General features: G+C 35.1%; 1 protein-coding gene across 2 annotated transcripts; it reads right to left on the bottom strand.

Annotated features, from left to right (window-relative positions):
* Positions 1–1,188: 1,188 nt before the first annotated feature.
* Positions 1,189–21,880, bottom strand: pabpc1l (poly(A) binding protein, cytoplasmic 1-like; the record flags this gene model as incomplete). Of its 2 annotated transcripts, none has more annotated exons than XM_083895698.1 (14): positions 1,189–1,248; positions 1,753–1,883; positions 1,978–2,076; positions 14,458–14,598; positions 14,688–14,807; positions 14,893–14,980; positions 15,972–16,232; positions 17,469–17,564; positions 17,651–17,788; positions 19,086–19,180; positions 19,279–19,418; positions 20,240–20,355; positions 20,505–20,698; positions 21,688–21,880. In XM_083895698.1, 14 exons carry the CDS (start codon positions 21,878–21,880, stop codon positions 1,189–1,191), a joined length of 1,872 nt encoding a protein of 623 aa, XP_083751824.1. The 2 variants fall into 2 exon arrangements, with proteins under 2 accessions (XP_083751824.1, XP_083751823.1); XM_083895697.1 differs by having other exon boundaries at positions 1,978–2,086; positions 14,462–14,598.
* Positions 21,881–23,781: the final 1,901 nt, after the last annotated feature.

Here is a 23,781-nt window from a genome sequence, read left to right as displayed (position 1 = left end):
GGAGAGGAATGTCGACGTGTGTTTAAAGCTCCCATGCGCCATTACCTCGTTTAAGAAGTCCTGCCACTGGCAACGGTTCAGCCACTGCTGAGAACGCTGGGTTTTATTGTATTCTTGGGCTCTGCGAGCTCTCTGAAAAAGCCTGGGATTGAAAAAAAGCCGGTTGCGTACATTGAACCGCACAAAAAGAATAGCGTTGGTGTGGAGGTGTTTCGCTTGCGGCAGTGTCTTCTGACTCTGGGTCTGACTCCAGGTCAAAGGTCGTAAAAGTGGACTGCGGCGGGGAGTCGTGATGAAGCTATTTTTAAACATTGTTAAAACAATGTTTTGATAATGAGTAGCAGTGCATCCACCGTTCCAGAGGGGGGAGCTGCGCTTCTGAGAGATGACGTGCTAATCACGTCACTTCCAGATACCTGGCCAATCACAACACAGTTCTATCTTCTGGGGGTGAGATTTCAGTCTGAAACAGCGCAACTGACGAGAACTTCAGCGAGGAGAGATTTCTATCGGCTCGTTTACACCAACTTAGAGGTTTTTGACCATAAAAACAAGTGAATGTATGTAAGTAGACCTCCATAACTAACATATATGTGATAGGACCACTCTATGGGAGCTTTAACAAAATGACAGGACAACAGATTTAATGCATTTCCTGTAAATGTTTTATCTGCTAACAAAAGATATAGCAACAACAAAATGTAGTGATTTCAGTCACACATCACATTTTCCCTTCTTTTTTTAAACTTTTTTTTTTTTTTTTTTTAACTTTTTTAACTTTTTTGTCCTCCGCAGAGTCGTTTAAATCTGGAAAAAAAATGATGACAAGGTTAGGTAACATTTATGGCTGGTGCACGATTCTCATTGAACACAAAGTAAACAGAACGGCTGCATTAACACTCGAGAAATTAGTAATTTCTGTCAATCATTTCAAATATTTAATCATGATTAATTGCATAATTAGCCACAGTTAAGTCGTTAGAATTGACCTTAAAGGTTTTTTTTTTGAAATTGCTTTTAGAAAGTGGTTTATGCAAATATGTTTGTTTATTATGGCTGCGTAATATATTCTTACATTAAGAAGCTGAAAAATCTGACTCATTCTCAAAATAATTGATAATGAATGGAGTAACCGTGTATGTGCTTCACCAGCTGAGTTCCTCTGACCTGAAAGTGTTCCCCCCCTCTTTACTTGGTGGAACATTCCTTGGCCTGGTGAGCCTGCAGGACAGCGATGGCCTCGTCCACCTCAACAAAACAACGATAGAAACACAAAATGGATCTGTTAATGATCTGAGTCAGGGACGTCAAACGATAACAGAAAGAAACTTAAGTTTATTGCATGCTATGTTGAGACTTTTTTCATATAACATGCATCCATTTAACCATTAGGGCAGTTCCACTCCCTTCCACTCCCTCACATTACTGCCACCTTCTGGTATTGGGGAACTCCTACACGACAATATGTAGACTCAAAATTTTGAGTTTTTCTGCCATCGTTTCAATCAAGATCAGATTTACGAACGTGCGCATGTGTAGCTGAGTGATAATTATTTTATTTTTTTTCTAACTGATTTTCAGTTCAGTTAGCATAGTGTCGTCTCAGCTCGCTTGGTAGGTAAGAGCAGGTAATTCAAAAAAGGTACCAGGTAGCATCTCTAAATTAAAATTTTTGGTTATTTTTTCATTAAAAATAACATACAATTACGACGTTTAGCTTTATCCAGAAACAGAAGGAGCTCACAAACAGACCTTTGAGTGCAGAGACTCGGGCGTCTCCAGCATGTGCAGCAGCTCCGAGTTGTCGATCTCCAGAAGCATCCCAGTGATTTTCCCAGCCAAGTTTGGGTGCAGAGCGTGGATCAGCGGGTACAGTCGTTCACCTGTGTGTGTGTGTGTGTGTGTGTGTGTGCAAAGAAACACACGTTATTATAGTATATCGACATATATGTAAAAGTAAAAGAAATGGTCCCTCACCAAGTAGTTGTTTCTGGTCCATGAGTGGAGCAGCAGCCAGCATGGAGGCAGTGAGCGGCTCCTGGACTGGAACATGCACTGGCTGCTCCATCACTGGAGCTGAAACAACCTGAAGGATCAAACAGCGACAACAACAGGTCAGCAGGGTTTCAAGTGAGAGATGTCACACGGGATTCATCTGAGCACCGATTTGATCTTTTTACTGTTGAATATCGGCCAAAATCTACCGACCACATGTTAAACGATTCTTTGACAGAAAGTAAAACAATTATTGAAATGGCGTCAATTCTGACTTTTTCGGATTTTTTTTAAAGAAACATTTCTAAGAAGGTCCGAATCATAATTTTTAGTAGTATGACATTTTTGTCAAATTTTGGACGACATAGTTTAGTATGACGTTTTTGTCGAATTTTGGGCCCAAAATTTTTTTCCAAAAAAAAGTGTCAATTTTTGGACGAAATGGTATAGTATGACACTTTTGTGAAATGTTGGACCAAAAAAATGTTCAACAAAATGTTTATATTTTGGACGACATAGTCAAAAAAATTTTTTTTCCAAATGAATCATCTAATCTTGTGCGAAATAACGTAGTATGCCGTGTTTGTCGAATTTTGGACGACATATGACGTTTTTGTCAAGTTTTTGACCAAAAAAACGTTTCCCAAAAAAAAAGTACATTTTGGGACGACATATTATAGTATGTCATTTTTGTCAAATTTTGAAAACAAAATGTATTTTTCATAAAAATGGTCAGATTTTGGACGAAATAGTGTAGTATGACATTGAGGTCGACGACATAGTATAGTATGACGTTTTGGTCACATATTCGGCTCAAAATTAAAAATTCAAGAAAATTTCTGATTTTGGACGACATAGTATAAGTATGTCGTTTTTGTCAAATTTTGGACCAAATTTTTTTTTTTTTTTAAAAAAAGGTCAGATTTTGGACGAAATAGTGAAGTATGACATTGAGGTCGACGACATAGTATAGTATGGCATTTTGGTCACATTTTGGGCTAAAAAACATTTTTTTGGGAATTTTCAGATTTTGGACGACATAGTATAGTATGTCGTTTTTGTCAAATTTTGGACCAACAATTTTTTTCAAAAAAAGGATCAGATTTTGGACGAAATACTGAAGTATGACTTTGAGGTCGACAACATAGTATAGAATGACGTTTTGGTCACATTTGGGCAAAAAAAAACAAATTTCAAGAAAATTTCCGATTTTGGACAACATAGTATAGCATGTCGTTTTTGTCAAATTTTGGACCAAATTTTTTTTTTTTTTAAATGGTCAGATTTTGGACAAAATACTGTGGTATGACATTGAGGTCAACGACATAGTATAGTTTGACGTTTTGGTCACATATTCGGCTCAAAATTAAAAATTCAAGAAAATTTCTGATTTTGGACGACATAGTATAGTATGTCGTTTTTGTCAAATTTTGGAACAAATTTTTTTTTTCAAAAAAATGGTCAGATTTTGGACGAAATAGTGAAGTATGACATTGAGGTCAACGACATAGTATAGTATGGCATTTTGGTCACATTTTGGGCTAAAAAACATTTTTTTTTGGAATTTTCAGATTTTGGACGACATAGTATAGTATGTCGTTTTTGTCAAATTTTGGACCAACAATTTTTTTCAAAAAAAGGATCAGATTTTGGACGAAATACTGTAGTATGACATTGAGGTCGACGACATAGTATAGTATGACGTTTTGGTCACATTTTGGGCTAAAAAACATTTTTTGGGGAATTTTCAGATTTTGGACGACATAGTATAGTATGTCGTTTTTGTCAAATTTTGGACCAACAATTTTTTTCAAAAAAAGGATCAGATTTTGGACGAAATACTGTAGTATGACATTGAGGTCGACGACATAGTATAGTATGACGTTTTGGTCACATATTCGGCTCAAAAATAAAAATTCAAGAAAATTTCTGATTTTGGACGACATAGTATAGTATGTCGTTTTTGTCAAATTTTGAAAACAAAATGTATTTTTCATAAAAATGGTCAGATTTTGGACGAAATAGTGTAGTATGACATTGAGGTCGACGACATAGTATAGTATGACGTTTTGGTCACATATTCGGCTCAAAATTAAAATTCAAGAAAATTTCTGATTTTGGACGACATAGTATAAGTATGTCGTTTTTGTCAAATTTTGGACCAAATTTTTTTTTCAAAAAAATGGTCAGATTTTGGACGAAATAGTGAAGTATGACATTGAGGTCGACGACATAGTATAGTATGGCATTTTGGTCACATTTTGGGCTAAAAAACATTTTTTTTTGGAATTTTCAGATTTTGGACGACAGTATAGTATGTCGTTTTTGTCAAATTTTGGACCAACAATTTTTTTCAAAAAAAGGATCAGATTTTGGACAAACTACTGTAGTATGACATTGAGGTCGACAACATAGTATAGTATGACGTTTTGGTCACATTTGGGCAAAAAAAAACAAATTTCAAGAAAATTTCCGATTTTGGACAACATAGTATATAGTATGTCGTTTTTGTCAAATTTTGGACCAACAATTTTTTTCAAAAAAAGGATCAGATTTTGGACGAAATAGTGAAGTATGACATTGAGGTCAACGACATAGTATAGTATGGCATTTTGGTCACATTTTGGGCTAAAAAACATTTTTTTGGGGAATTTTCAGATTTTGGACGACATAGTCTCGTATGTCGTTTTTGTCAAATTTTGGACCAACAATTTTTTTCAAAAAAATGGTCAGATTTTGGACGAAATAGTGAAGTATGACATTGAGGTCGACGACATAGTATAGTTTGACGTTTTGGTCACATATTCGGCTCAAAATTAAAAATTCAAGAAAATTTCTGATTTTGGACGACAGTATAGTATGTCGTTTTTGTCAAATTTTGAAAACAAAATGTATTTTTCATAAAAATGGTCAGATTTTGGACGAAATAGTGTAGTATGACATTGAGGTCGACGACATAGTATAGTATGACGTTTTGGTCACATATTCGGCTCAAAATTAAAAATTCAAGAAAATTTCTGATTTTGGACGACATAGTATAAGTATGTCGTTTTTGTCAAATTTTGGAACAAATTTTTTTTTTCAAAAAAATTGTCAGATTTTGGACGAAATAGTGAAGTATGACATTGAGGTCAACGACATAGTATAGTATGGCATTTTGGTCACATTTTGGGCTAAAAAACATTTTTTTTGGGAATTTTCAGATTTTGGACGACATAGTCTCGTATGTCGTTTTTGTCAAATTTTGGACCAACAATTTTTTTCAAAAAAATGGTCAGATTTTGGACGAAATAGTGAAGTATGACATTGAGGTCGACGACATAGTATAGTTTGACGTTTTGGTCACATATTCGGCTCAAAATTAAAAATTCAAGAAAATTTCTGATTTTGGACGACATAGTATAGTATGTCGTTTTTGTCAAATTTTGAAAACAAAATGTATTTTTCATAAAAATGGTCAGATTTTGGACAAAATACTGTGGTATGACATTGAGGTCGACGACATAGTATAGTTTGACGTTTTGGTCACATATTCGGCTCAAAATTAAAAATTCAAGAAAATTTCTGATTTTGGACGACATAGTATAGTATGTCGTTTTTGTCAAATTTTGGAACAAATTTTTTTTTTCAAAAAAATGGTCAGATTTTGGACGAAATAGTGAAGTATGACATTGAGGTCGACGACATAGTATAGTATGGCATTTTGGTCACATTTTGGGCTAAAAAACATTTTTTTGGGAATTTTCAGATTTTGGACGACATAGTATAGTATGTCGTTTTTGTCAAATTTTGGACCAAATTTTTTTTTTCAAAAAAATGTTCAGAATTTGGACGAAATAGTGAAGTATGACATTGAGGTCGACGACATAGTATAGTATGACATTTTGGGCTAAAAAACTTTTTTTTTTTTGGAATTTTCAGATTTTGGACGACATAGTATAGTATGTCGTTTGTCAAATTTTGGACCAACAATTTTTTTCAAAAAAAGGATCAGATTTTGGACGAAATACTGTAGTATGACATTGAGGATCGACAACATAGTATAGTATGACGTGTTGGTCACATTTGGGCAAAAAAAAACTAATTTCAAGAAAATTTCCGATTTTGGACAACATAGTATAGTATGTCGTTTTTGTCAAATTTTGAAAACAAAATGTATTTTTCATAAAAATGGTCAGATTTTGGACGAAATAGTGTAGTATGACATTGAGGTCGACGACATAGTATAGTATGACGTTTTGGTCACATATTCGGCTCAAAATTAAAAATTCAAGAAAATTTCTGATTTTGGACGACATAGTATAAGTATGTCGTTTTTGTCAAATTTTGGAACAAATTTTTTTTTTCAAAAAAATTGTCAGATTTTGGACGAAATAGTGAAGTATGACATTGAGGTCAACGACATAGTATAGTATGGCATTTTGGTCACATTTTGGGCTAAAAAACATTTTTTTTTGGAATTTTCAGATTTTGGACGACATAGTATAGTATGTCGTTTTTGTCAAATTTTGGACCAACAATTTTTTTCAAAAAAAGGATCAGATTTTGGACAAACTACTGCAGTATGACATTGAGGTCGACAACATAGTATAGTATGACGTTTTGGTCACATTTGGGCAAAAAAAGACAAATTTCAAGAAAATTTCCGATTTTGGACAACATAGTATATAGCATGTTGTTTTTGTCAAATTTTGGACCAAATTTTTTTTTTTTTTAAATGGTCAGATTTTGGACAAAATACTGTGGTATGACATTGAGGTCGACGACATAGTATAGTTTGACGTTTTGGTCACATATTCGGCTCAAAATTAAAAATTCAAGAAAATTTCTGATTTTGGACGACATAGTATAGTATGTCGTTTTTGTCAAATTTTGGAACAAATTTTTTTTTTCAAAAAAATGGTCAGATTTTGGACGAAATAGTGAAGTATGACATTGAGGTCGACGACATAGTATAGTATGGCATTTTGGTCACATTTTGGGCTAAAAAACATTTTTTTGGGAATTTTCAGATTTTGGACGACATAGTATAGTATGTCGTTTTTGTCAAATTTTGGACCAACAATTTTTTTCAAAAAAAGGATCAGATTTTGGACGAAATACTGTAGTATGACATTGAGGTCGACGACATAGTATAGTATGACGTTTTGGTCACATATTCGGCTCAAAATTAAAAATTCAAGAAAATTTCTGATTTTGGACGACATAGTATAGTATGTCGTTTTTGTCAAATTTTGGACCAAATTTTTTTTTTCAAAAAAATGGTCAGAATTTGGACGAAATAGTGAAGTATGACATTGAGGTCGACGACATAGTATAGTATGACATTTTGGGCTAAAAAACTTTTTTTTTTTTGGAATTTTCAGATTTTGGACGACATAGTATAGTATGTCGTTTTTGTCAAATTTTGGACCAACAATTTTTTTCAAAAAAAGGATCAGATTTTGGACGAAATACTGTAGTATGACATTGAGGATCGACAACATAGTATAGTATGACGTGTTGGTCACATTTGGGCAAAAAAAAACTAATTTCAAGAAAATTTCCGATTTTGGACAACATAGTATAGCATGTCGTTTTTGTCAAATTTTGGACCAAATTTTTTTTTTTTTTTAAATGGTCAGATTTTGGACAAAATACTGTGGTATGACATTGAGGTCGACGACATAGTATGGTATGACGTTTTGGTCACATTTTGGGCAAAAAAAACAAATTTCAAGAAAATTTTCGATTTTGGACGACATAGTATAGTATGACATTGAGGTCGACGACATAGTATAGTATGACGTTTTGGTCACATATTCGGCTCAAAATTAAAAATTCAAGAAAATTTCTGATTTTGGACGACATAGTATAGTATGTCGTTTTTGTCAAATTTTGGAACACATTTTTTTTTTCAAAAAAATGGTCAGATTTTGGACGAAATAGTGAAGTATGACATTGAGGTCGACGACATAGTATAGTATGGCATTTTGGTCACATTTTGGGCTAAAAAACATTTTTTTTTGGAATTTTCAGATTTTGGACGACATAGTATAGTATGTCGTTTTTGTCAAATTTTGGACCAACAATTTTTTTCAAAAAAAGGATCAGATTTTGGACAAAATACTGTAGTATGACATTGAGGTCGACGACATAGTATAGTATGACGTTTTGGTCACATATTCGGCTCAAAATTAAAAATTCAAGAAAATTTCTGATTTTGGACGACATAGTATAGTATGTCGTTTTTGTCAAATTTTGAAAACAAAATGTATTTTTCATAAAAATGGTCAGATTTTGGACGAAATAGTGTAGTATGACATTGAGGTCGACGACATAGTATAGTATGACGTTTTGGTCACATATTCGGCTCAAAATTAAAAATTCAAGAAAATTTCTGATTTTGGACGACATAGTATAAGTATGTCGTTTTTGTCAAATTTTGGTACCAAATTTTTTTTTTTTTAAAAATGGTCAGATTTTGGACGAAATAGTAAAGTATGACATTGAGGTCGACGACATAGTATAGTATGGCATTTTGGTCACATTTTGGGCTAAAAAACATTTTTTTTTGGAATTTTCAGATTTTGGACGACATAGTATAGTATGTCGTTTTTGTCAAATTTTGGACCAACAATTTTTTTCAAAAAAAGGATCAGATTTTGGACAAACTACTGTAGTATGACATTGAGGTCGACAACATAGTATAGTATGACGTTTTGGTCACATTTGGGCAAAAAAAGACAAATTTCAAGAAAATTTCCGATTTTGGACAACATAGTATATAGCATGTCGTTTTTGTCAAATTTTGGACCAAATTTTTTTTTTTTTTAAATGGTCAGATTTTGGACAAAATACTGTGGTATGACATTGAGGTCGACGACATAGTATAGTTCGACGTTTTGGTCACATATTCGGCTCAAAATTAAAAATTCAAGAAAATTTCTGATTTTGGACGACATAGTATAGTATGTCGTTTTTGTCAAATTTTGGACCAACAATTTTTTTCAAAAAAAGGATCAGATTTTGGACGAAATACTGTAGTATGACATTGAGGTCGACGACATAGTATAGTATGACGTTTTGGTCACATATTCGGCTCAAAATTAAAAATTCAAGAAAATTTCTGATTTTGGACGACATAGTATAGTATGTCGTTTTTGTCAAATTTTGGAACAAATTTTTTTTTTCAAAAAAATGGTCAGATTTTGGACGAAATAGTGAAGTATGACATTGAGGTCGACGACATAGTATAGTATGGCATTTTGGTCACATTTTGGGCTAAAAAACATTTTTTTGGGAATTTTCAGATTTTGGACGACATAGTATAGTATGTCGTTTTTGTCAAATTTTGGACCAACAATTTTTTTCAAAAAAAGGATCAGATTTTGGACGAAATACTGTAGTATGACATTGAGGTCGACAACATAGTATAGTATGACGTTTTGGTCACATTTGGGCAAAAAAAAACAAATTTCAAGAAAATTTCCGATTTTGGACGACATAGTATAGCATGTCGTTTTTGTCAAATTTTGGACCAAATTTTTTTTTTTTTTAAATGGTCAGATTTTGGACGAAATACTGTGGTATGACATTGAGGTCGACGACATAGTATAGTATGACGTTTTTGTCAAATTTTGAAAACAAAATGTATTTTTCATAAAAATGGTCAGATTTTGGACGAAATACTGTAGTATGACATTGAGGTCGACGACATAGTATAGTATGACGTTTTGGTCACATATTCGGCTCAAAATTAAAAATTCAAGAAAATTTCTGATTTTGGACGACATAGTATAGTATGTCGTTTTTGTCAAATTTTGAAAACAAAATGTATTTTTCATAAAAATGGTCAGATTTTGGACGAAATAGTGAAGTATGACATTGAGGTCGACGACATAGTATAGTATGGCATTTTGGTCATATTTTAGGCTAAAAAACATTTTTTTGGGGAATTTTCAGATTTTGGACGACATAGTATATAGTATGTCGTTTTTGTCAAATTTTGGACCAACAATTTTTTTCAAAAAAAGGATCAGATTTTGGACGAAATACTGTAGTATGACATTGAGGTCGACAACATAGTATAGTATGACGTTTTGGTCACATTTGGGCAAAAAAAAACAAATTTCAAGAAAATTTCCCATTTTGGACGACATAGTATAGTATGTCGTTTTTGTCAAATTTTGGACCAAATTTTTTTTTTCAAAAAAATGGTCAGAATTTGGACGAAATAGTGAAGTATGACATTGAGGTCGACGACATAGTATAGTATGGCATTTTGGTCATATTTTAGGCTAAAAAACATTTTTTTTTGGAATTTTCAGATTTTGGACGACATAGTATAGTATGTCGTTTTTGTCAAATTTTGGACCAACAATTTTTTTCAAAAAAAGGATCAGATTTTGGATGAAATACTGTAGTATGACATTGAGGTCGACAACATAGTATAGTATGACGTTTTGGTCACATTTGGGCAAAAAAAAACAAATTTCAAGAAAATTTCCGATTTTGGACGACATAGTATAGCATATCGTTTTTGTCAAATTTTGGACCAAATTTTTTTTTTTTTAAAATGGTCAGATTTTGGACGAAATACTGTGGTATGACATTGAGGTCGACGACATAGTATAGTATGACGTTTTTGTCAAATTTTGAAAACAAAATGTATTTTTCATAAAAATGGTCAGATTTTGGACGAAATACTGTAGTATGACATTGAGGTCGACGACATAGTATAGTATGACGTTTTGGTCACATATTCGGCTCAAAATTAAAAATTCAAGAAAATTTCTGATTTTGGACGACATAGTATAGTATGTCGTTTTTGTCAAATTTTGAAAACAAAATGTATTTTTCATAAAAATGGTCAGATTTTGGACGAAATAGTGAAGTATGACATTGAGGTCGACGACATAGTATAGTATGGCATTTTGGTCATATTTTAGGCTAAAAAACATTTTTTTGGGGAATTTTCAGATTTTGGACGACATAGTATATAGTATGTCGTTTTTGTCAAATTTTGGACCAACAATTTTTTTCAAAAAAAGGATCAGATTTTGGACGAAATACTGTAGTATGACATTGAGGTCGACAACATAGTATAGTATGACGTTTTGGTCACATTTGGGCAAAAAAAAACAAATTTCAAGAAAATTTCCCATTTTGGACGACATAGTATAGTATGTCGTTTTTGTCAAATTTTGGACCAAATTTTTTTTTTCAAAAAAATGGTCAGAATTTGGACGAAATAGTGAAGTATGACATTGAGGTCGACGACATAGTATAGTATGGCATTTTGGTCATATTTTAGGCTAAAAAACATTTTTTTTTGGAATTTTCAGATTTTGGACGACATAGTATAGTATGTCGTTTTTGTCAAATTTTGGACCAACAATTTTTTTCAAAAAAAGGATCAGATTTTGGATGAAATACTGTAGTATGACATTGAGGTCGACAACATAGTATAGTATGACGTTTTGGTCACATTTGGGCAAAAAAAAACAAATTTCAAGAAAATTTCCGATTTTGGACGACATAGTATAGCATATCGTTTTTGTCAAATTTTGGACCAAATTTTTTTTTTTTTAAATGGTCAGATTTTGGACGAAATACTGTGGTATGACATTGAGGTCGACGACATAGTATAGTATGACGTTTTTGTCAAATTTTGAAAACAAAATGTATTTTTCATAAAAATGGTCAGATTTTGGACGAAATACTGTAGTATGACATTGAGGTCGACGACATAGTATAGTATGACGTTTTGGTCACATATTCGGCTCAAAATTAAAAATTCAAGAAAATTTCTGATTTTGGACGACATAGTATAGTATGTCGTTTTTGTCAAATTTTGAAAACAAAATGTATTTTTCATAAAAATGGTCAGATTTTGGACGAAATAGTGAAGTATGACATTGAGGTCGACGACATAGTATAGTATGGCATTTTGGTCATATTTTAGGCTAAAAAACATTTTTTTTGGGAATTTTCAGATTTTGGACGACATAGTATATAGTATGTCGTTTTTGTCAAATTTTGGACCAACAATTTTTTTCAAAAAAAGGATCAGATTTTGGACGAAATACTGTAGTATGACATTGAGGTCGACAACATAGTATAGTATGACGTTTTGGTCACATTTGGGCAAAAAAAAACAAATTTCAAGAAAATTTCCCATTTTGGACGACATAGTATAGTATGTCGTTTTTGTCAAATTTTGGACCAAATTTTTTTTCTCAAAAAAATGGTCAGAATTTGGACGAAATAGTGAAGTATGACATTGAGGTCGACGACATAGTATAGTATGGCATTTTGGTCATATTTTAGGCTAAAAAACATTTTTTTTTGGAATTTTCAGATTTTGGACGACATAGTATAGTATGTCGTTTTTGTCAAATTTTGGACCAACAATTTTTTTCAAAAAAAGGATCAGATTTTGGACGAAATACTGTAGTATGACATTGAGGTCGACAACATAGTATAGTATGACGTTTTGGTCACATTTGGGCAAAAAAAAACAAATTTCAAGAAAATTTCCGATTTTGGACGACATAGTATAGCATGTCGTTTTTGTCAAATTTTGGACCAAATTTCTTTTTTTTTAAAATGGTCAGATTTTGGACGAAATACTGTGGTATGACATTGAGGTCGACGACATAGTATAGTATGACGTTTTTGTCAAATTTTGAAAACAAAATGTATTTTTCATAAAAATGGTCAGATTTTGGACGAAATACTGTAGTATGACATTGAGGTCGACGACATAGTATAGTATGACGTTTTGGTCACATATTCGGCTCAAAATTAAAAATTCAAGAAAATTTCTGATTTTGGACGACATAGTATAGTATGTCGTTTTTGTCAAATTTTGAAAACAAAATGTATTTTTCATAAAAATGGTCAGATTTTGGACGAAATAGTGAAGTATGACATTGAGGTCGACGACATAGTATAGTATGGCATTTTGGTCATATTTTAGGCTAAAAAACATTTTTTTTGGGAATTTTCAGATTTTGGACGACATAGTATATAGTATGTCGTTTTTGTCAAATTTTGGACCAACAATTTTTTTCAAAAAAAGGATCAGATTTTGGACGAAATAGTGTAGTATGACATTGAGGTTGACAACATAGTATAGTATGACGTTTTGGTCACATTTTGGGCAAAAAAAAAAACATTTCAAGAAAATTTCCGATTTTGGACGACATAGTATAGTATGTCGTTTTTGTCAAATTTTGGACCAACATTTTTTTTTCAAAAAAATGGTCAGATTTTGGACGAAATAGTGTGGTACGACATTGAGGTCGACGACATAGTATAGTATGACGTTTTCGTCACATTTTCGGCTCAAAAATAAAAATTCAAGAAAATTTCCAATTTTGGACGACATAGTATTGTATGTCGTTTTTGTCATATTTTGTACCTAAAAAATTTTTTTTAAAAAAGGGCCAGATTTTGGGCAAAAAAAAAACACATTTCAAGCCAAATTCTGGACCAAAAAACTTCTGCATAAAAATTGTCAATTTTGGGACGACAGTATAGTATGTCGTTTTTGTCAAATTTTGGACTCAAATTGTTTTCCCAAATAAATCGTCTAATCTTGTGCGAAAAACCGTAGTATGCCATTTTTGTCAAATTTTGGACGGCGTATGACGTTTTTGTCAAATTCTGGACCAAAAAACTTTCCCCCCAAAAAAAGTACATTTTGGGAAGACATAGTATAGTATGTTGTTTTTGTCACATTTTGGACAATTTTTTTTTCCAAATAAATCATCTAATCTTTTGTGAAATACGGTAGTATGCCGTGTTTGTCAAATTTTGGACGACGTATGACGTTTTTGTCAAATTTTGGACCAAAAACTTTTTCCAAAAAATTCTCAGTTTTGGGACGACATAGTATAGTATGACGTTTGTCAAAATTTGGACCACGTATGACGTTTTTGTCATACCAAAAAACTATTTAAAAAAAAAAAAAGAGTACAATTTTGGGACGACATAGTATAGTATGACTTTTTTGTCACATTTCGGATGACATAGTATAGTATGGCATTTTTGTCAAATTTTGGACCAAAATTTTTTTCCCAAAGAATTGTCACATTTTGTACGACATAGTACAGTATGACTTTTTTGTCAAACTTTGTACGACATAGTATAGTATGACATTTTCGTCGAATTTTGGACCAAGAAAATGTCACATTTTGGACAACATAGTATAGTATTAGGTTTTTTATCAAATTTGGGACCCAAAAAAAATTTAAGAAAAATGTTCAAATATCGTACGACATAGTATAGTATGACGTTTGTGTCAAATTTTGGACCAACATTTTTTTTCAAAAAAATAAATTATGGACGACATGTACGATTATTATATTTTGGAAAACATACTATACTCTGACTTTTTCGTCAAATTTCATAAGAATAGCAATAGCAATGATGCCTTTGTGTGTTAACACAGGTAAATATTCTTTAATTGTCTACTGACCTGCAGTCTCGTGATGGGTGCAGCAACAGTAATGACCTGCTGCGGGTTCCTCACTACAGACGAGTACTTGTACTGGTTGCTCCTGATCAGACCGGGCACGTCAGTGCGACCTCCGACAGTCTGGGTCCCAATGTTATCTGCACACAAACATTACACACGTCACACACAAAATAACTAGCATATTTACATGACATAATGACATAGCCTTTTTTAAAGAGGTGCTTACTCGTCTTCTGTGAAGAACTGACCACACGTGGAGCCTGAGTGGAAGCTTGTCTGACTGTAGCGATGGTCGGGGATCCGCGTCGAGCAACAGAATTACCTACAATCTGGGCTGAGTGGGGGCCTAAATATTGGCACAGCATTTTTTAAACTCACTGCAAACAAACAGACATGAATCCACTTGAGCACAGCACGCAGGTTCCACTCACCTGGTGGTCTCGGTGGTTGTCCCGTCCAGTGAGGAGCTGGCCTCATGTTGCTGACCGCATTGTGGTTGTAGTAGGAGCGACTGTGATGCTACAAGGGAAGCGTGAATGTAAAATTATGGGTCATTCTACACGGCACATGAGAACCTAGATTTAGATCACACAATTGGTTTTGTGTACATATGATTTCTATCATTTTAAAAAGGAATAGTTCAGGTGATTGTGTGATATTGACACATTTAGTGTGTTTATATTAGTGCTGGCCACGTTAACGGCGTCAACATTAACGCACGACACGTTTCCATGACGACTGATCGGAAAAAGACGCGCTTGACGCCATGTTTACGTGCCACTGCACCTGAGTCCAAGCACCGTTTACCAGTTAGCTTCATTAGCTGCATTAGCTCCTACAGTCGAACTGGAGCGGTCTGTTTATTAAACGAAAAGAGCAGCGTTACAAATAACCAGCGTACCTGTGTACTGCGTATGTGTGCCTCTGTTTTTAAAGTTTAGCGTTACTTTACAGACTCATTTTAACAATCGGGAGTCACGTAAACATGACGTCACGTGTGACTTTTCCCGTCAGTCGTCACAGAAACGTGTTATTCAAATCGAGCTTAGGCCATAGTCCGACTGAGATCGAACCACTGACTCGGGTAAATCTGAACAAAAGGATTTGAAAACACCAAATGTCACAAAATAACATTTGAATTTACTCATGGAGGCAGCAGTGGATCAACAACTCCTGTGAGCTGTGGAAAATAACTGATTTTCCAAATGCACTTTGGTGCAGGAGAGAGATTTTCAAAGCAACACAAACTTCAGTTTCCAGTCAAAAAAAAAAAACACTGACTAATGGGGCAAGAAAAACATTTTCTTCAGATATTATAGACTTAAACAGGCTTAGATTTGATTAGCTTGGCCTTCAAGTGGTTAAAATCTGTTTTTCCTCATGTCGCTGTTGGCAGCCACGAGGGCCTGAGTATGTGTTTACTTTGATTTATGGAGAGTTGACATCAGTCGACTGCACAGGACTGGCAGCTCGTACAGCGTTCTCTCCTCTTCAGTTTAAACAAACCTACCTGTGGCACCGTCATGTAGTATCCGGCCTGATGGAACGAGTCGATGACCGTATTTGGCATGGACCGCAGCGAGGCGAGTCTCTGCATGTACTTGTTGGTGAGGATGGCTTTACGCTCCTCCCTGCGCTGAGCCAGCGCCACGTACAGCGGCTTGGTCGCAACAATTCTCCCGTTCATCTCAGTCACGGCTTTTGTCGCCTCCTCGGGTGAAGAGAAGCAGACGAAGCCGAAGCCCTTGCTCTGAGAGCCGTCTGTCATCACCTACGGGACGCCAAGAAACCAAAGTTCTGAAATGTTCCACAGGATTTTATTCAATTAAGAAAAAATTGCTATTTTTTTTTAAAAGGACATTTTGGAGGGGAAAAATTGCCCCAAAGAAGTCACCCTTGTGTTTTCATGTATACAACTAATATGCTAATGCAGTCTGGGAGTTTTCAAACAAAAACAAAGTCTTGATTTCAGGGCTCAAAAATGCCAGTGCAGGCAAATCTGGATTATAATGAAAGGCCCCTCCCATATTTTATTTTATCATTTCAAAAGTTATTTGATTTATTTGATTTCCTTGCAACATTGAAATGACCCCAAGGAAGAGGATTAAGAATATAATTTAAAGAATGAAAAGAGAAAAAAAAAAAGGTGACAATTGAGAGGAAAAAAAGTGAGAATTGAGGGGAAAATAATTGAGAATTGAGGGGGAAAAAATTTGAATTCTGAGGAAAAATTACAATTAAAAAAGTGAGAATTGAGGGGAAAAATGTGAGAATTCTGGGAAAAAAAGTGAGAATTTTGAGGGGAAATTACAATAAAAAAAAAGAGAATTCTGAGGAAAAAAGTGAGAATTGAGGGGAATAAATGTGAGAATTCTGAGGGGGAAAAAAGTGAAAATTCTGAGGAAAAAGAGTGAGAATTGAGGGGAAAAAAGTGAGAATTCGGGGGAAAAAGTGACAATTCTGAGGGAAAAAAGTGAGAATTCTGAGGGGAAAAAAGTGAGAATTCTGAGAAAAAAAATTGAATTAAGGGAAAAAAATTTAGAATTCTGTGAAAAAAATGACAATTTAAAAAGTGAGAATTCTGAGTGGAAAAAAGTTAGAATTTTGAGGGGAAAAAGTGAAAATTCTGAGGAAAAAGATTGAGAATTGAGGGGAAAAAAACTGAGAATTCGGGGGGGGGGAAAAGTCACAATTTTGAGGAAAAAACGTGAGAATTTGGAGGGGAAAAAGTGAGAATTCAGAGAAAAAAATTACAATTAAAAAAAATTGAATTCTGAGGAAAAATGAGACAGAATTGAAAAGGCTAAATTCTGACTTATCTCAGAAGTCAGGCTGTTTTCAGAATGATTCTTACATTTGGCCCTTATCCTCTTCCGTATGACCCACCACCAAATGGAAGCAACATATTCTATACAGTGGTTATAGAAACATTCTCCCGTGTTATGATGATTCCCTCAACTGTCCACAGAAAAGCCGTATTCTATGTCACACACTGCATTTAAAATACCTTGGCACTGGTGATGGTGCCGTAAGGTGCAAACTCCTTCCGGAGTCTCTCGTCATCTATGGTATCATCCAGGTTCTTCACATAGAGATTCACACCCTGGAAACAGACAATGAAGAACGATAACTAGCTGTTTTAAAGACATGATAAATGAATGGTGAAAGTGTCACACATGTCTCGTGAACCTGGTAGCGTTGGATGCGGTCCTGTTTGATCTGGTCAAACCTGCGTTTCAGTTCTCCCTGACGTTCCAGGCGTTTCTGAGCTCGACCCACGTAGAGGATTTTTGCATTGATGTCCTTCCCGTTCATTTCATCGACTGCCTGGGAAAACAACAACAACAAGAGGAGGAGTAGAAATACATGATGTTTGCTTTTTAAATGAATGACCGACTATAATCCTCTCCTATTGAGGTTCTCAACGCATTGGACACAATGGAGACACGTGTCAAGCTGTAAGAATTAGGGCTGAACGATATATCGTTATCGTATCAATATCGAGATATGAAAATTCAAGATATTAATATCGCAAAAGTGACGATATAAACGATATAGATTTTCCCCCGCGTTCGCCCTGCATGTACAGCTCCGTCAGTCGAAAATAAACATCTTTTTTACGATTGCCCTTGAATGCACCACTACGGCCAGCCAATCACAAACCTTATTTCATGCTTGCTGTGGATCGACAGCTCAAGCAAACCAATGACAAACATAGGAGTCGTGTTTGTCATTGGTTTGCTTGAGCTGACCAATGACAAACTCACGTCGTGTGTGTGAGACGCACACTCACACACACGACATACAGTGGGAAAATCAAAAAAGAAGAAAGAAAAGTGACATGAGTGCGGAAGATAATGAGACCGGTGGCGATTTTGTGACAAAACATAAATCATCGATCATTTCGCCACAACCACGGACCTGTGGTCACGCAGGACAACTGAACCTTACATCAGTTTAACGATCCATTTTATCACAACAAACTCCGAACTCAAGATCTGCTGTCTGCAGACTTCCTTCTTCCCCGGGAGCATACAGGTGATAATATAGCGCAGGAGATGAGAGCTGCGTTAGCTGCTAACGGTTAGCAGACTGGGAATTGAAGGAGGACCAACAGGTTTGCGCGATGACTGATAACGCATCGAACATTAAAGCGGAGCTGCAGTAAAAAATGTGATGATGATAAAAAAATATTTTTTATTTATTCTTTGGTAATTTTATGGTAATGTTGATGACTGGCAGTGAGTTCTCATCAATAAAACTGCACTTTCCATGTGGAAAGTTTCCACAGTCTTTTGTATAATGTTTTTATTTTTCTGAAAAATGCTTGGTTTTCACCGAACCTGTAGTCATATCGTATCGTATCGATATTGAGATATCTGGCATGAATATCGAGATATGAAATTTTGTCCATATCGTTCAGCCCTAGTAAGAATTGCTCTGTAACATGAAAAGGGAATAAGAATGTATTATTTGTAGGAGTGGGAATCTTTTACTCCTCACGATTCGATTACGATTTTTGGGGCCATGATTCTATTCAAAACGATTAGTAGTAGACAGTTAAATCTGCGTTAACGGTTTGCGATCGCAACATCGCACGGAGAAGAAACTTGGCACACTGCACCTTCTGAGCGTCCTCGTGGTTAACATAGTTAACAAAGCCAAATCCTCGTGAACGCCCACTCTCGTCCTTCATCACCCGCACACTCAGAGTCCTCCCTGAGGGGGGAAATGTTTGCAACAAACGAGAGGAAAAATTGAGAAATCAGTTTAGCAAAGACGACGCCGCTGACTGAGTAAATAGAAGGAGGTCTTACCAAATGGTGAAAAGATTGCCTTGAGTTTCTCATCGGTGCAGTCGTCACCAAAGTTTTTAATGTACACGTTGGTGAACTTCATTGCTTTGGAGCCAAACTCCACCTCTCTTTCCTTTCGAGACTTGAAATGACCAACGAAACTGCAGACAGAAGCATGAGACACGAGACAGACGGCAATTAAAGATAAAACAAAGTTAGACAATTAAAAACCTGGTTGATTAAAGCACAATGTCAGCTCTTTTTGCTGCATGCATATATATATATATATGAATGACCGTGTGTATATATATATATATATATATATATATATATATATATATATATATATATATATATATATATATAGGCATTCCAAATAAGTAAATTAAAAAAGGTTTTTAAGAAGTTTTTAAATCGTTTGGAGGGTCTGTGCAGTCACCATCTCTCTCCACTGTTTTTTACCCAGTATCTTGGCACAAACAAGGGCAACTGGTCACAGCTGAGGTGACCTCAGAGCTCGTCGAGGAGCTCCAGCAGGCAAGCTGGTGCCATGCCATGAAGGTGCCATTTAAAAACAAAAACAAACATTTTTAATTCATCCTTACACAGACACACAGACAGACAGGGAGCCAGTGTAAAGAGGCCCGTAACAGGCCAGAAGACAGAAATTACGAAGCACGATGGCAATTTCTGTTACATTCCATGTACAGAGAATCACAGCAGTTTAGTTTCCATGCATACATGCATGTCTGTCCAATCTAGGAGAGCGTTTCCCTCACTCCATGTGAGGGTCTAAGGACAGAGGGTCCAAGGACAAAGTGTGTCACTTGCTGTACAGACTGTAAAGCCCTTCGAGGCAAATTGTGTTTGTGATGTTGGGCTATATTAATAGAATTGACTTGACAGGGCTCAACATTTTAAGACTTTATATTTGATTGAGTTAGTATAAAATAGAAAAAAAGTCAGTCTATTGTCGACTCACACTTTTCTATCGTTCAGCAACATCCCATTCATGGTCTCAATGGCGCGGTTTGCAGCCTGCTGAGTCTCAAAGTGAACAAAGCCATAACCTTTGGATCCTTTGTCGTCACAAACGACCTGCAAAGACAAAATAAGAATATCTTATATTTGCTTTAGATATGTAGTATTCTTCTATGGTTTCACGGTTTCCATCCCCAGTGGAAAATGATGCTATTATTTCACTAATTTTGACATCCAAATTAAATATTACAATCCAGAGCCCTTACCTTGCAGGACAAAATATTGCCAAAGGCAGAGAAGGTATCGTACAGGGCCTTGTTGTCGATGGACTCGTCTATGTTCTTGATGAAGATGTTGCCCACTCCAGATTTCCTGAGTCCCGGGTCACGCTGAGACCACATTATTCTAATTGGCCGACCCTTGATAACATCATAATTCATCGTATCCAGAGCGCACTCCGCTAAAAATAATTAAAAAAAAAAAAAATCTGAGCCATGACACCATAGGAATTAACAGAACTTACAAAAAATAAATAAATAAATTAAAGGGTTTTTTTTCAGTAAAATTAACAAGGATAATTGTGCGTTTTGCGTCCTCGATTGATCGCAAAATAATTGGTCAAATACTCGATTACAAAAATATTCCATAGATGCAGCCCTAATCTATGTTTAGCCTTTCCATTTAATATCCCAGATAGAAGCATTTGAAGTTGCTCCTTGCATCATCTCGAGGAGCCACATAGCGATATTAGCATATCCGTAGTGAAGCCACAGAAGCCACTAGTTATTGTTATATAAGGCATCTTAAAAATGCAATCACACAATTTTAAGCATACAGTCAAAATATTGTGACTTATTTGTCAACTGTTCTGCAAAAGGTCTAAAGACAGAAGAATTCATTCTTATCCATTGTTGGTTTTTTTTCTTGACCAGGCCTTGTACTCGTGTCTCTTCATTCCACATCTTCTGCATCTCCTCCTCATGATGATGATGATGATGATGTCTGAGTGGAAGTGTCTGCTGTTCTGGCCTGTTGGTCACCCGTGCAAATAATGCCAGAGCGGTGTTGCTAAGCAACAACGGCATTCAAATATTAAGGAAGGTTTACAGTAGCTCAGACGACCACTCTTAACAGGAGATCATCGCACAAATGTCAAAACACATTTGTACCACGAGGTTGAAGAATAACAGGCAGAACATCTCACATAATCAGAATTTGGCGTCACCTGCAAGAATCTAGTCCAGGTTAGCACTGATGGTGTATTTGAGTTGGGAATATGGACAGACTCAAACCTGATCAAGCCCAAGATAATATTGACTAAACTGAGCCCAAACCTGACTAAGCCGACACCTACTCGGACTATAACATTTCAGATTCACTATGAATGATCATCTACGTCATAACAACAACCTCTTTATAACGTGGATCAGGTTTAAATAGCTACTATACCATCAGCCGGCTGCTGGAAGTTGATGTACGCGTATCCCAGAGATCTGCGGGTGATGATGTCTCGGCACACACGTATAGACATGATGGGTCCAGCGGCACAAAACTTCTGGTAGAGCATGGCCTCAGTGACATCAGGGTGCAGGTCCCCCACATACAGAGAGGCGAGGGGATAGGCCGGGCCACTGCTGTTCATCCTGGGCAACAGCTAGAGAGACGCTTGGTGTTAGTTTCTGTTTTGTTCCTGTTTGAGAATGTTTGGGGTCACTTAGAAATTTCCTTATTTTTGAAGGAAAAGAAAACACTCTATACATTTGTTAATGCGGTAAACGACTATTCTAGCTGCAAAAGTCTGGTTTTTAATGGAATATGTACATAGGTGTATAGAGGCCCATTTCCAGTGTTCTTACGGTACATTGTGTTTGCTAATTGGTTATTGGACGATTAGAAAATCCTTGGAAACCCATGTGCAATGATGCTAGCACAGCTGAAAACAGTTTTGTTGGTTCTTTGATGAAAGGGCCAAATTATTATATATTTTGAATGGGAAAAAAAAAACATTATTTTTCTAATTTTGTCAATGTCTTGACTATATTTTCTATTCATTTTGCAACTCTTTTGATGAATAAAAGTGTGACTTTTAATGGAAAACACTAAATAATTATACAGGTGACCCCAAACTTGTCTGTGGACCATCCTCAGTCCTATTGAGAGTTTTAAATCACATATTTACATTTTATTACAATTGTCTATATTGGGTTTTAACAGTAAATTAATAAACTAGAGGTCAAGTGGCACAAAAAGTTGCATTTCAGTAAAATCCAGATTTTGTCACAGCATTTATATGGCGATATTGTGCTAATTGTAAAAAAAAAATGGTATTATTCCTAAACAGGCAATGTTTCTGTAAGTTTTACATGCATCTGTATTTGAGCATTTTCTGAAGAGGAAACTGATGAACTAATGTAACAAGACACATTTTACAAATTGGTTGTGTGATGTTACAAAAACATGGTCACATGGTAAATTTGAAGAAAGAAAAATATGATTAGCCTGAGTAAGATCACAATACAAATCATGATCAATTATTTGCCTAGTGACAAATAAATCACTAGAACTGTATGTTGAAAAAAAAGAAATAATAATTTGACAGCTTTTTTTTACAGCTTCTCAATGTGAATATTTTCTGGTTTCTTTGCTCTGATATAACAAAGATTCAAATCATGCAAACTGAATAACTTTGTTGTTGTTTTTTTAAAGTGCTTTATAAATAACGTTGGATTGGATTTTGGTTTGTTGACAAAATAAACACAGATCAACGTATTTCAACAAATCATCCGACACTTTCTCAACTACACAAGTACTTGATTAATCCAGGAAATGATCGACGGATTCGTCGATTATGAAAATAACCTTTAGCCGCAGCCTTGGAGCTTTTTACGAGGCGTAAAAATATCGTCAACATTAGCCCATGTTTACATTGGACAGTTGATTTGGCTCAATGGGTGTTTGAGGTCAAATATTTGCACCATTAAACGAATTTAATGCTTATTTTTAATCAATCATTTTGTCTGCCGATTGTCAAATAGTGAAATTTTGCACATAATTTTTAGATTTCAGATATCAGATCCATGGCGGACTTTCAGATGTAAATGAGCGTGCATAAGTTAGCAGGAGGTTTGATATTCACTGGATATTCGTTTTCGAAAGACATTTTCTCAATCAACAAATAGACATTTTCTCAATCTTATTGCTGTATGGTAGGCAGCTACTTACTACAGGTAAATGTGTGTTGACATCTGCCATTATTGTGAAATAGTATGAAATTAAATATTAAAAAAATATCAAACAAATAGACATTTTCTCATTCTGATTGCTGTTGTAGTTGTCAATGGCAGACAGCTACTTACTACAGGTGACGTTTTGTTGACATCTGCCATTATTGTGAAATTGTATGAAATTCAATATTTAAAAAATTCACCAAAAATCAACAAAAATATATTTTCTCATTGTGATTGCTGTTGTAGTTCCCAATGGCAGACAGCTACTTACTACAGGTGACGTTTTGTTGACATCTGCCATTATTGTGAAACAGTA

This window comes from Microchirus variegatus, assembly GCF_963457635.1.
Source record: "Microchirus variegatus genome assembly, chromosome: 9".
Classification (NCBI taxonomy): Eukaryota; Metazoa; Chordata; class Actinopteri; order Pleuronectiformes; family Soleidae; genus Microchirus; species Microchirus variegatus.
This window is presented reverse-complemented; position numbering and strand designations above follow the sequence as displayed.